Raw genomic sequence first — 15,118 nt, 5'->3', positions numbered from 1 at the left:
TAGATATACACTTGTACCCGCCCAGGTCACTGCGCTGTATGTTGCGGACTATGAGTCGCATGTGCACGCTATACACCGAGCTGTAGATCTGACCGCTACTGATACACCCTTCTTCGAATAATTTACATTTTATAGGCTCTATGACAGGCACTCACCGTACAATCTAATGTTGCCCTCAGCATCCCCTATGGAGTTCTTAGATATACACTTGTACCCGCCCAGGTCGCTGCGCTGTATGTTGCGGACTATGAGTCGCATGTGCACGCTATACACCGAGCTGTAGATCTGACCGCTACTGATACACCCTTCTTCGAATAATTTACATTTTATAGNATATCATTGAAATGAGCTTTTTATTTATGCCCTTTACGATGCGGAGCTTTTTGCCTACTAGTCATAAAAAGTGGTGCAAATGTCTGTCATGTCATCTTCACGAAAGAAGTATGTTTTCTTTTATCTAAATACGTCAAAAAGATAGTAGATTTTCCTAAACACATAACAGCAACATACGAGTTCAAATTGGTAGTTATTAGTTTCTTATTATACCAGATCCCCAGTGATATTATATCCTTCTACGAATACTTAACATAATATAGGCTCTACGACAGGCACTCACCGTACCATCTAATGTTGCCCTCAGCATCCCCCTATGGAGTTCTTAGATATACACTTGTACCCGCCTAGGTCGCTGCGCTGTATGTTGCGGACTATGAGTCGCATCTGCACGCTATACACCGAGCTGTAGATCTGACCGCTACTGATACACCCTTCTTCGAATAATTTACATTTTATAGACTCTATGACAGGCACTTACCGTACAATCTAATGTTGCCCTCAGCATCCCCTATGGAGTTCTTAGATATACACTTGTACCCGCCCAGGTCACTGCGCTGTATGTTACGGACTATGAGTCGCATCTGGACGCTGTACGCTGAGCTGTTGATCTCGCTCATCTGGTACTTGTCGTTGGATATTATCATTTCACCTGTAAATAATTGAAGAGTTAATAAGTGGTAGTGAGAGAGTTTTATACGTGGAGGATTAAGAAGATTGCGTTAGCAGACTTGAGTCCCTTCCTCTGCCTTTTTATAAAATTACAAAAAATACATAGACGGAAAAATGCTGAACCAATGAAAATAATTCATATCATTATCATACCATTATTTACTTTTGTACATTGTGTATGCATGGCAGTGATGTAAAATTAAAAAGTAGAAGATAGACTTCGAGAAAGTGGCAATGATACAAAATCAAACAATCTGTGAGAACCTTTCCCTGAATATTCCAATATTTGAAAACACGACAAAAATAACATACTATTGAAAACCAGCACCCAGTTCACAGATGAATTGACTCGAATCGTTGTTACCTTTCACAATGTCAGTTAATACAGTTATTTGCTTGGGCACCCTTCCTCGATAGGCAGAAGCCTTTCCGACCATCCATATTCGCCCACTTCCGACCATTGTCCGCGCGATATCGAATTGAAATATGTTGTTTCGGTGTGTCGAATTCGCTTCCCGGACAATGCTATACATTTCACAGCTATACTTTTCAACAAGTACCAACATTAAACGCTACTACAACGGGCGGCGTTAAAATAATACGCCAGTTTCCGTCCCATGTCGCAATGTAAACAACAAAATGTTGATTTTGGAGCAAGTGCTGAAAATTGTTAGCGTCCAAATCAGTCAGAGCGAATCTGCTTTACAGATCTGTCCAAATTAGGACTGATTATGTTTACTCGTTTCGCCTAATAATGCTGCGGTTCTAATGATAAAAGTTTAACGGGAAAACGTTTTGAATGTCTAAAGAGTCGCCTGAATTTTCGTCGCCGGCTACATTATTACCACGGCCATGGGTCACGTTGCTCGTTCTACATTAAAAATTGCTTGCATTCTTCTTCCTCCGCTTATTTTGTGGCGGCAGTTTTATTTTTTATTTTCCAGCCACCATGGTGTATTCAGTTACAAAGATATTTAATTGAAATTTTTCATTTTTTTGGCAATAGGTATTTCATTATGGGATTCTTGTAACTTTTACCGCGGGCCGGAATTTTAGGAAGGGAGAGAGAGTTTGTGTCCTGCGGTTGGTTTTTGGGATATTGAATTTTATTGGTGTAGTAATAATAATCACAGCAGTAGATAATTGAGCACAAAATAAGAATCTTCTTTCGCTTAATATGATTGAATTATTTCGTTATGTAACATGTTTTTATTAAATAGATCCTACAAGAAGAAATATTTACATTATTTGGTTTCTATGTTATTATGTCAAGCCTTCGGTATTGGCTTTTTGATTTATCACTGTAGGTTCACACTCGTAAATCAACAATTTTATAGGTAAATGTTTAAAAATATTCTTGTCTCGGATCGGCAGACTACGGTAAATTGAACCAATAAATTGGAAAATTATTTTGCAAGGTTTTATTAAAGTCAACAAAAGCTGTTTGCGAGAAGTTTCCAACGGACACCTTCTACGAAATCCATAAGTACACACGAAGGCACATCGTTTTGAACATCGTGGCACTTTATGCAGTTGAAATAGGTTCTATTTTTTAACAAAAATGTATAGTCTCATGTGCTATCTGTACATAATATTTCTAGAGTAGTTGCTGTCGTGTTTGTTTTGCTTACAGTTAATGGAAGTACAGTTGAGTCGGAAAATATGTATTATGTTTAGGTTCGGTAGTGACTATTTTAAACAAACAAAAACAAACTGAAACTACTTTCTGTGGAAACAGTGCAATAATATATTTGTATTGCTTTCCTCAGAAAACGAGGTATGATTTAATATACTAGAGTCGGAAAAAGTAACTTGGGGAGAGTGTAGTTTTATTCAATAGAAATAGAAGAAGAGCAAGAACAGTTTTTTACAGAAAGTAAGAAGACTATTTATAAACATATTCCTTTAAAATATTTTTATTATTAACATTTTAGTTCTGCATTTTTTTCTGTCGACTGTAGCTTTACTAGCATCGCGGCTTTCAAACTGCAGATTTATTTAAGAACCTCCTCGTACTCCTTTAACCACTCTTAGATAATGTTTCTTCTCCATCAAAAGTTACTTTAAAGATACTCGTTCTTAAACTTAAAGATACACAAGCATAAACCGGTGTAGTAGTTTGTGTTTTTGTTGAAATGTATCAACTGCATAAGACGCCAAAACGTTTAGTTTAATGTGCCATTGATTATTGAATTGTATTGGTTCCATAAGTCATACGAAGTGTTTAAAAAATAGTAACTTGAAGACAATTTCGCAAATCCTTGTAGGTATCTAACCACAGAAACTTATTATAAGGCAATGTAGACCCCAAGTTTTTGTGTTTTAAAACTTTGCAGTAACTGAAGAACTGTCGACCTCAATCGACCTATTAATAATGGTCGACAGTTCTTTAGTCCATCACATTTAAGGCACTGCAATTGTTTGGCTGTTTTTCATTAATGTAAGAACAAGTAAGAAGCGCGCCTCGGCTAGCCAATGTCTTGCAAATCAATGGAAAGTTATTATAGTTAAATATTACCGAACTATTACTGTATTTGTCAGGACGTCTCCAGTCTATTTGTTATTCAAAGTTCATTAATAACCGCGGTCAGGCAAAGACAACGAGACCGGTCAAGAGCTCGACCTGCGCTCGACCACAAATCTGTGGCGCGCGCTGTAACTGACACCTCGATAGCCGCAGCCGCAGACACGCCCTCTTTTGTTTATTGCTCGACAACTTTATTAATTAATAATCAACCATTCGGAATTTGAATCGGATTCGTCCCTCAATATCGTCGATATGCGCGTAGGCAGAAACAATTGACAGTCGATTGACTCGAACGTATTGTATGTATTGTAATCGTAGACGCAGCACACCGTCTTTTGTTTACTGCTCGAAAACTTCATCAATGAAAATTGAACATTCGAAAATCAAAATCTTCGCAAATATGTCAGCTCAGCTAATGCAGCGCATAAACAAGAACAAATTGAAAATCAGTTGTCTGAGTATGTACCTATGTTACGAGATAAAATTTTAGGTAGCTTTGAAGCTGTAGTTTTGCAACATACTATCCGTTGGTCTTCCCTAAATATGTAATAAAATGTTTGAACTTCGAAAGGTCGTTGTTAATTTGACAATAATAACTTATTTGCATTTCTAATGAATGTTTTGATAGAGTCACTTAAAATTGTCGTGAACTTTTATTTTATATAACACCGTCAACTGATTTGTTACGAATGTAATTAGTTCCATAAACTATTTCAAGTCTAACTATGATACTCAATCAGAGTTCAGTTAATAGATCTATTTGCAGTGTTAAGTGACGTTAGACTTAAACAGTCCGATTTTGAGTTTATTCCCAATAACTTTATTAATTAATTGTCAATATCCCGACCAATTCCATCGAAGCGCCGCTGTGAAGTTGGCAGAAATACGGCTGTTCGATAGTTAGATTATAAACGCAGTTAGCGAAGTACTTGTTACTACGTAAAACATTAAAGTTTATTTAAGTTTTTTGACAGCTCGGCGTTCGGTGCAACTTGCCGTTTTTATTGGGCTCTAGTTATATTGCAATGCAAGTCGGCGAACTTAATTGCTGTTTGTTTATTGCAGCGAGATGTATTGAGAATACAAATTTTGTTGCTCTGTATCACAGATTAAAAAAGTAGCGTAACCTATTACGTTCGCTCTCGTATTTTTATAGCACTTACTTTATGCGTGATCCTAAGTACCTACTATAAATAAATAAATAAATATCCTTGGACATTTTACACTGCGCCGCTAGCCCCAAACTAAGCAAAGCTTGTACTATGGGTACTAGACAACGGATATAAACATACTTAAATACTTTTTTTTTGTGAATACATACATATTATACATAGAAAACACCCAGACCCGTCACAGAAATTAAAATTCATCATTTCAATTTCTGCTCGTCCGGGAATCGAACCCGGGACCTCTCGGCATAGTAGTCCGTTCTGAACCACTACACCAAACGGCCGACAATATTAAAATTATACAATTGCGAACAGTTTACACGGAAGATGCTTTGTATTCACGGCTTACGATCACTTAAAACNTTTTATAGGCTCTATGACAGGCACTCACCGTACAATCTAATGTTGCCCTCAGCGTCCCCTATGGAGTTCTTAGATATACACTTGTACCCGCCCAGGTCGCTGCGCTGTATGTTGCGGACTATGAGTCGCATCTGGACGCTGTACGTTGATCAGTAGATCTTTTGACCCCCCTGATACACACTTCTAAGAATACTCTACATATTATAGNCTTAAAACTGGAATTAAATTAAAATTAAAATGACAACAAAAAGTCATCGCTTGCGTACACGACGATCTGGCGCGAGCGGCGGTCCCACCCATTCCGTGTCGGCCACGGCCGGCTCGCTTGTCCCTCTCGTCAGGCTGTGTATAACCTAATTTAATTTGTACTTGCCGCAATTTATGGCCTGAAACCGTCTGCCCCCTCTATTTGTTACCACGCAGATGCGGCTCACGCGCCGCTCCACCATTGATTGAAGACTGCATCACCAACCGTCACCGTTATTGAATTCCTAAATTGAATTTTGATTCGCACTATCGTTGTAGGTACGAGAGTAAATATGGTGACTGTGGCCTAAAGCAATTTGGAGCGGGCGGGCCGGCGGTCTTTGTTGCATATCAGGCAGTAATAGAATTTGGTTCGCTTTTTGCGCGGTCGGTCGCTCCACCCGCGTAATGGCGAGCTCGGTTGCCTTTGTAACTGCATCTAAATCTGCCTGTACTATGTATCCGGCTGGTTATGCTACACCAATAATCCACTAGTGATGTCCTGTAAACACTGTTAGCGTCCCGAATATATTTCCATTATGAAACACTATGTGGCGCTATAGGAGACGGCTAAATTAATCAATTTAACTCTATGTTGACAATTCAACATAGAGTTTGGAATTTTTGAGAAAATATAAAAATATTGAAAAATTGTTAAACAATTGGATTTTCAATATTTTTCATCATTTTTTAAATAACAATCAAATTGACAGATTAATTTTATGTAGCACTATCAGTTAAAATTCTAAACTCATCATCATGGTATCATTACACCTTTCTACATTTACCACCAAAAGTTTCAAATGTTTGCAAGAGCCGAACCAAACATGAAATGAAATCACATGAAAACCGTTTCCATGTACCGTCTGCGTTTCACAGATACGAGTGGAGTGTACTCGACCGATTCAGTCTCAATTTCCGTCGCCAACTCACAATGTGCGGCGCTCTCGACCGCATAAACTGTTCGATTAGACCGACAAAAAATATTAGTTTAAAGACCGCATTGCGAAAAAGTTTTGTACGTTTTGCGCCCTCGGGCAGCTGTGGGCTTCACACATGTCGCGGGCGCGGACGTCGTAAATCCATTGCTAACTCGAGTTTAGTAACGCGTTGTCGCGCTGCCCACTGCCTGCAACGTTCCGGGTGGATATTGCCGTTGTACTTTGGCGTTAATACTGCATTTAGTTAGGCGCATTCGATATTATATTTTATTGTGAATTAGAATAAAGAAATGGGGATTCTATTTGTGTTTGATTAAAAGTATTTTATTGCTGTAATTAATGATTTTTGAAATAAAGGCATATTTTCGCAGACCGCTACCAACCGGGCAACATGGAAAGCATTGGGGGAGGAATGTTCAGCAGTGGACGTACTATAACTGAGATGATGATAATGATGAAGGCATATTTTCGATATTATGAAAAACCGGATATCGAAATGTTATTGTTAGTGGAACATAAGGCTTTGTTTATCTAGTAAAAACAGTTTTGTTTGTTTAGGCAGAAAGAACTATAAACATACCTGTTAATATTATAAAGAGCTGTAATTTTCTGAATAAAGAAAAATAAATAAATAACATAAAATAGTATTAACAGTTAACCTTAACATAATATCTAAACTTTAAGATGTAAAAAATAAACAATTAGTGTCCGTAATTCGTCCCATGGATGTTGAGTGCATTCATATGTAACGTATATTTTTAGGATAGCGTCAACAACGGAAATTAGGAAAATGCATACATATATGCACTGCGCCTGCCGGTCATATGTTTCAAGCCAAACTAGATTTTGAGTTGATTATTTTGAAATGGAACTGGTATAACTTATTCAAATTCTAAAAGGGACGAAATTAAAAATCTAAAACGTTCTGTTTGTGTTTATTTCTGACTGTAGAAAATTGATGTCTTTAGTGTGTTTAAACTATTGTCTGTTAACACAAAACGCACATTTAGTCACAAAAACTTTTTTTACGATTAAGCTGTGAAAAATATAGGCAATGTTTTTTTTTAAATAAACCTGTTTTCAATTGCTCAAATCCATTTAAAACTAGGTTGATTGCGATAAAATAAGGCTAAAGTTATGCTTTTTTCGTGCGGTTTGTAGTTAACCAAGTTTTACAGTTATTTTATAATAACTGTAATCAGTATTTTTCCTGGAAAAACCAGCTTTTGCAATGTTACAATAATTTGAACCACCTGAAATTTTGAATTTTAAAAATAAAATAGTATCCATACATATTGCCTGATCATCTATACTTATAATAAATTTGTAGAGAGGTCAAATCTGTATATGAAATATATTTTCAAAATAACACTATCAGGGGGTGATTAGTGATCGATACTGGCCAAAAATCAGTAAAATTTTTATCTGTCTGTCTGTCTGTCTGTATGTTCCTTATAGAAACAAAAACTACTCGACGGATTTTAACGAAGCTTGGTGCAATTATTCTTCATATTCCTGGGCAGGTTATAGTATACTTAGGAATTCCCACGGGAACGGGAATCCTTTTGTATGAAAAATCTAAACCGCTTAAGTTAGACGCTTAAAATTTGGCATGCCAGGTACCTTAGTAAACTTAAAGCTAAGTTACAACAGGATATTGCAAAATTCCCACGGGAGCGGGAGTTAGCGGGAAAATACATTTGCATGAAAAAATCTAAACCGCGTACGAGTAAGATAGATGAAGGGGGTAAAACGGGATCCACGCGTACGAAGTTACGGGCGGCCGCTAGTGTAAAATAAAGCTGTTACTAAATCAAAATTAAATGCGAATATATTATTGTATTGCAATATTGTCACACATGTTCTGGTAAATATAAATAATTATCTTTATGTTTAATGCCAATTTAATCAAAATAATATTTTATTTTAGTAAAAATCTTCACTGGACTCAAAGTGCTATTCAGCCGCAAGCCGAAATGTATTTTAAGTCACACAAAGTTAGCGAAAAGGATCTACTAAAGTCCATGCGTTTCTATTTCGCACAGCAGGAAAGCCAGAATTAGACTCATTCTTGTACGAGTAGGTATAACATTGGTCAAAGTACAGTCCCCTATTTCTAGTATAATGAGAGCTAGTTTCAGCGACATAGTATTTTTAACGAAGCATTGTAAAATAAATATTATGCTTATCTCTCGACTCTCACAAAGGACTCTGGTCCATATGTCACCCGAGCACTAAATAAGCAACTTTTATCCAGAGGGCGCCATTTTAATGAGAAATAATGAAGTTCTCGACCCCTCCGATGTTTTGTTAGGTTAAGAGCCTTATTTGTATTAGTTAGCAGGTGGTTTTATTGAGTTCACTTTGTGGTTTTAACTTGACTCCCGTTTAAAGTGGGGTATGATGAGGTTCTATGTTTTCTCTTGAAATTTTGACACGGATATTTTGTAGAAGTATAGTACTTAACTAAAAATCTCTTTATTATGAAATGTCCAATTTCACTACTGGATTTTGAGCGTTATCTCTGCTAGAATGCTCAAACTTTTGTCATTTTATGATTTGTAAATATCGTGGTTAAAATTGTATGAGAAACATAAATATCTCTCTGTACGAGTATTTAAGCATACAATTTGCTCAATATAAGTTACCCACTTAACAATCAGATAATGAATTTTATCGCATACTTCGCTGCTAAAAGACGGATAAAGGGATTATCACACGCAATATTTTAAAGTTATAACGGTTGCTTCCTCTTATTAATTCCAGCTATATTTCACGTTGTCATCTTGGCATAATTATGGGGTCGTTAATAGGCCGTAACATCGACGCCGTATAATCAAAGTCAAAATAAATCAGCGTGAAATGAAAAACGGACATGAAATAACAGCATAATTTTTGCTTTAAATACGTAATAAAAGTGGCTGAAGCGTGGACTAGCTGGCTGTCAAGAAAGGTATTCGGATTATGAATAACGGCCAGTTTAATGAGTGCTTTAACGCTTTCAATATGCTTTATGAATAATGAAATTAGTTGCTCATTCCGTTCTTGAGGTTCGTGCTTGGGACTTAATAAGCTTATAGTTTACGAGGCGAACGTAAACAGTTATCCGCCGCACCTAATTTTACTTAGACAAACGGGTGTTGCGATAAAAATAGTACTAGTTATGTAAATACACCCAATTTTCACTCTTAGCATCAGTGTTTTAGACAGGTATTATAATAATGTGCTATTAAAATGGCACGTTTTTCAAAACTTTTCCGTAAAATTATAATAATATCATTTTCAAATTAGTTTAATTAATTAATACCCTTTATCAAACCTTCCCCCCTAGACAAAACGCACTTTTTGATCGAATCGAAAATCGAATCCGTCAAAACTCCATACAAAAAANCCTAAAAAGGGGTTTTTCGACCACTTTGCGACTGGTTTGCGATTATAATTTGCACTTTGTCTAGACCCACTTATCTTTCGATTGTATAGCCCGTGCTCTAAAAATTTCAGATTTTCAGGTTCTTTGAAACGATTCATTAGATACCTATTAATTAGCCTATAAAAATAAGTATATTACTGTCACGTGATTTTTATTTTTTACAAAAAACCTCAATTTAAAAACAGGTGTTAAAAATTGCCAGGGAATATCATCGAGGCACATTGTACTCTGCCGTATTTTCGACCGCAAGGAAATTATTTAGGGTTGACTGGCAGGCACGATCCGATACCAGATATTATGAGATCACTAGTCGCTGAAGCTGGGTGCTGTGGCGGTATGAAACACTGTTTTTGCTTGAAATGTTTAAATTAAGTTAGGTTTTATTTTATGTTACAAAAACAGTAATCGTAATTTCTATAAGGAAAATAACATTAGAAAATGCAAATTTTCCACAAAATATTATTACACTTGTCGAGTCAAGAGAGTTACTTGTACAAAGGTCAAATTCTCGAAGTGATGTCACGAGGTAATTCATCAGCATTTTTCAGTATTATTTGCAATTTACTTCTTATACTTTTAGTCAAATTATATGATTAAGACGCGACATATTCATCAAGTTTGTGAACATGCTAACTCTGTTTAACTTACACAAACTTCGCCTAATTAGCTTATTAGATAGGTAGTGACACGAGTATACTAATTACATACAATCAAGCTTATTTACACTTTTAAAATACATATACTCGTTTATATACAATATTTCAGTACCACGGCTAGAGCAGGAGTAGAGTTGGCTCTTCAAGCTCTGTACTGAATTTATACAGGGTGTTAGATTAATGGGTATATGAGCCGACACTAGCCCATGTTAACATGAGCATATAAATGGTATGGTGAAGTCAGAAATTTGATATCATCACTTTAATTTTTTTAATTTTCTTACAAAATAAATTTCATAAAATCCGATTTGTATGAAAATTAAAATAATTAAAATGAAGATATCAATTTTCTGACTTCACCATACTATTTATATGCCCATGTTAACATGGGGTAGTGTCGGCTCATATACCCATTTACCTAACACCCTGTATTTATTTATGAGTTTAGAAAGGACGGGACTTTGCTATACAGAGCGGTTAGCTCTGCTGTGGTTTTATTCTCATTTTCCCTCCGAGTTCATCCAGGCTACTCCAAGAGAATTGGAGCCCAGAGAACGAAGAGCTTAATACTTAGCGATCAGTGAGGTGTAGAGTCCAAGACTTACCATTTCCACTGGTCAAGGCCTAGACGTGGCACTGGAGAGTGACTTCAGTGCCTGTTGGCGCTACTCCACGAGAATTGGAGCCTAGAGAAGACTTGAATGCGATGTGGTGAGGTGTAAAGTCCAGGACTTACCATTTTCCCTGGTCCAATAGTTGATAGCCTTGGGCGAGGCTTCGACGTGGCACTGGAGAGTGACGTCAGTGCCGGTCGGCGCTCCTACCAGCTGATTCGGCACTTGCACCAGAGGATGAACTGGCAACAAAAAGCCATAGATTAGGTTGATTTTAAATTATTTAAATCATTTAAATCTACGAGTATATTATTACGGTGCGTTAAGTAATTAATTTTGTTAAATAAACCTAGTTCTAGACTTACCTTGCTTGAATTTGTAGCAGTTATGAAACTCAGTAATTGGCTAGTGCCCGTTTTCACCATCAATCCCTAATTGTTAAAATGACCTCTATTGTAACACATAACAGGAATTTTGTTTTCATAGGTGTCACTTAAATTAGGGATTGATGGTGAAAACATAGGGCATAAGTGTCTCTAATTAAATGTTTTCAACCATGTGATTGTACAATTGCTGTTGAGTTTCTCAATAAAAATAAATAATTTTAATTATAATATGAGTTACCCTACCGTTAAACAGAACAAAAAGAACACAAAACCGTATCGTAACAATTTTAATTCAGACATAACACGAAGCAGTCTGAATAAAATATTTTTATAAGCAAAACCACAAAGAGTAGTTTAATGTAATATGATTCATATCCCTAGGCACATGAAAATGTAACCATAAATAGCTCTATTGCAGTCACATTTCGCGGTTTCCTTCCACATTTCCAGTGTTTACTTGCACTGGCCCAATGTGTGCAAGCAAAACCCCGCGGATTTGCCCACTGAATGCTCATAATATGCTTACTGAAAGCGCTTTTCGCCCCAAAACGATTGCGGGAATAAGTAAAATTTAGACATTCCGCTGTGTGAAATATAGTTTCTTATGCTTTGGAATGTGGTATTGTAAAATACTGCTGCATGAGCAAATTTCATAACGCGGCTGGTTTGATTTAAATATATTTTGTGGAATAATATAAAGTAGTTAAGATGCTAAATTTTCTTTGTAAGAAAAGAGAGTGGTAGATATTTATTTGCATCGCCATACTTAATGTAATACATAGGGTATAGACTAAGAGCTGGTGAACGCCAGACCTACGTCATTTTATAAAAGCTGAAAGTTTGTCAGCGTATGCTCCCAATATAAGTAGGATAGAATGTAGTTGTAGGTGCATCATGAAGTTTGGGTCATTGTGGCTTTGGCAGCTACCCACAAAATATTGTCTGGCAAGGAGTTGGAACTGTCAAAACTATCAGGAAACAACTTCTATTAATTCCCCAAATACTATACATAAAAACAGCTTTTATAGTACAACGTAAGTAGAATTAGATTATACAGCAAAGGCCACCCTAAATTCATAACATCGTCTTTTTTAAAATTAGTAACGTCAAAAGTAATAAACACGTAGAGATCCCAAATTACAAAAAGTTAAGGGTAAAGTGTATCTTTCGCGTCGCTGACGCAGTGTTTGCACGAAGATGCGCCTCGGCACTTCGCGGCAGTCACGTGTTTACTTTGAACATTACCCAACTGGGAATATTCAAGCAAATAGGTACTAAGTATACTATGTTCTCTACATACTATCACATTCGCTGAACCGAAGGATAATTCGTGTCTCAACATAATAAGGTAGTGCTTAAAGACAATTTAGAATGGACCAATTAGTGCTAGCACTTAGTGGGAGGCCTGAAGACGTAGCGTGGGCAGGCCTCCCACTAGGTGGACCGACGATCTGGTGAAGGTCGCGGGAGGTGCCTGGATGCGAGCGGCGCATGACCGGTCTTCGTGGAAATCCTTGGGCGAGTCCTTTGTCCAGCAGTGGACGTCTTTGGGTTGAAACGAACGAGTGCTAGTTAGTACTCATAATGTTTAGCGCGAACGTGGAGGGTCTGATTGTGATTTTTTCAAATATAAAATCTGCATACGAGTAGGTATGTTTCATAAAAATATCAAAAGTAACACGAAAAAATCGAGTAATTACATAACACAGTATCTTTGTTTTACAAGATTTATCTACTTTACATAAAATAGACGTTACGTAGGTAAAACAAGATTTAACAGTAAAAGAAACGTTTACAAAGCCGCAGTTGAAACTGACACGGCATGCATCAAAGGGATTACCGCTTAAAGTCGTTCTTAAAAAGAACGGATTATTCTCAAATGTAAACAATCGTGCCGACATCCCCCGAACTCTGTTTAGGGTGAATTAAGGAAAACGGAATTTTCTTCTTGGCTTAGATCGGAGCTTATTTGCGGTTATTCTCTTTGACCGCGTCGTTAAGTTCCTTTGGACGGCTTTTACGAGTTCGAGTGGCCAATTTAGCGAACAAAATCTGAACGATCAGAATTTTTGTTCTAATTAATAAGCGAATACCGAGGGCAACCTTTTGCTTATTAAATAAGGCGGAATAATGAACCGACGGAATGTTAATCTGATTGAAATAGTCCGGTTGCGTTCTAATATTATGAAGAGCGGAATCTTTTCTATTTAAGTATAAGTTAAGAAAGTGATTAAGTAATCTCTAAAATGTATAAGTAGATAGGTATCCGCGGCGGCAATCAAAAGTTACGGTGAGTTTTCTTGGGGAGGATTCCGCGCGGAATTCTTGAAGTGACAGTTTGATTAACCGAGCGGCGCACACGCTCCGCCCGTTTTCGGATTTCTTGGCATTTTCAGCGACTGCGTATTTTAGTTATCTAGCAAGTCAAATGCTTTACGCCAACAAACGGTATTAAACAGAACAGTTTACACTCGCATTCACGCGAAAGTCACAAAACAAACATTAAAGAAAACATCCCGAAATTAATTACACCGAGCTGGATTCTGTGCAAATTGATCGCGATTTGTTCACTTCGCTTGCTGTTTCTTTTTTCTCTAAACTCAATTTGCCGTCTCCCCGGTTCCTGTGGATCGACTAAAAGAAACTCATCGCGTTACGAAGCACTTACTGTTACAAATGAATTGCTTCACTCTTGCGGGTCTAAAAAAGTGTTTTTTATGTTCCGTAAGCGGCCGCAAGTCTGCACGACCGCTGTTATCATTCGTTTTCGGGGGGGAAATTTAAATTAAATATTTGAGAGCGTTAATTTTGTCTCCTCATCGAGCGAACGCGACGCATTCTTTGTGAAGTAATTAAACTGAGTGGAAGGGTTTCAGACGGCAGTAGTTTGTTTGTTCGCTTGAAATTGCGTTTCCTATGAAGTGAATTTCTCCCGCTTAAGCGCTTGTCGCCAAGTCGTCGTAGCTATAACTGTCTATTTGCCGTAGCCACTTGTGGGTGGCGAAATGAACTCGGAATCACTTGTCCTACCTCGATTACTTTTGTTGGCCTTTTAAGGAAAATCTTGATAAAAATTCGCGATTCATGTTATTCATTTTCGTACTCTTTTATTTGGTGTTTCTTTCACTGTGTGCTGTTGCGACGGGACGTTTATTTGATTTACTTTAAAAATAAATTCTTAAGATACTTAAGACCAATTGGTTTAGAATTGCAATAACTTTCTAATAAAGTTGTTAAACTGGCAAATTATGTACCTACATGCTTGAATATTAAAAACTTTATACACATTTAAGCCTCTCAAATAAATAAACTAACCTAATCAATTCATTTAAAAATCACACAGAGATTTAGTGATGTGCATTTAAATGTGTTATCGATTTATTTATAGATATTTGTTCAATCAGACGAGTGTTTACACCGACTGCCAATAACAGAATGCAAATACTATCCGGACTACGCGGACGAGCTGCGAAAAACTTCCGTGTTCAACCGAACCCGCAACTGGAAAGGCCAATCAATAAAACTTAATTAAAAAGTTTGAATAATAAGCACACTGTACTAGTGTTTACCGAATTTTGGCGGTTCATAATGAAGATTTCATCAGAAAAGTTGAAATGTTTTTTTATGTCATTTATTTTATTGATCTCATTTTAATTTACTTACTTATGACACTTTTAAACTTTTTCAGTAGCGTTATTGGCATGGCATTACAGACATATTTTTTCACTTGTAGCGTAAAGTGTAGCTTTTTTCAGCAAAATGTCTAAATCATTACAGATCA

At 36.8% G+C, this 15,118-nt stretch overlaps 1 protein-coding gene across 1 annotated transcript in view; it reads right to left on the bottom strand.

Moving 5' to 3' along the window:
* Positions 1–15,118, bottom strand: part of DIP-beta (Dpr-interacting protein beta) — an 87,297-nt gene that overhangs the window by 1,649 nt on the left and 70,530 nt on the right. The window contains exons 7-8 of the mRNA XM_028300467.1: positions 11,074–11,193; positions 815–985 (exon numbers count right to left, since the gene is read on the bottom strand). Of these exons, the coding sequence (XP_028156268.1) occupies positions 815–985; positions 11,074–11,193 (291 nt within the window). The remainder of the gene's footprint in view (positions 1–814; positions 986–11,073; positions 11,194–15,118) is intronic.

The sequence above is a fragment of the Ostrinia furnacalis genome, unplaced genomic scaffold (genome assembly GCF_004193835.3).
Source record: "Ostrinia furnacalis isolate ACB-3 unplaced genomic scaffold, ASM419383v2 OfSCF0710, whole genome shotgun sequence".
NCBI lineage: Eukaryota > Metazoa > Arthropoda > Insecta > Lepidoptera > Crambidae > Ostrinia > Ostrinia furnacalis.
Note: the sequence above shows the minus strand (reverse complement) of the source record. Positions and strands in the feature narration are given on the sequence as shown.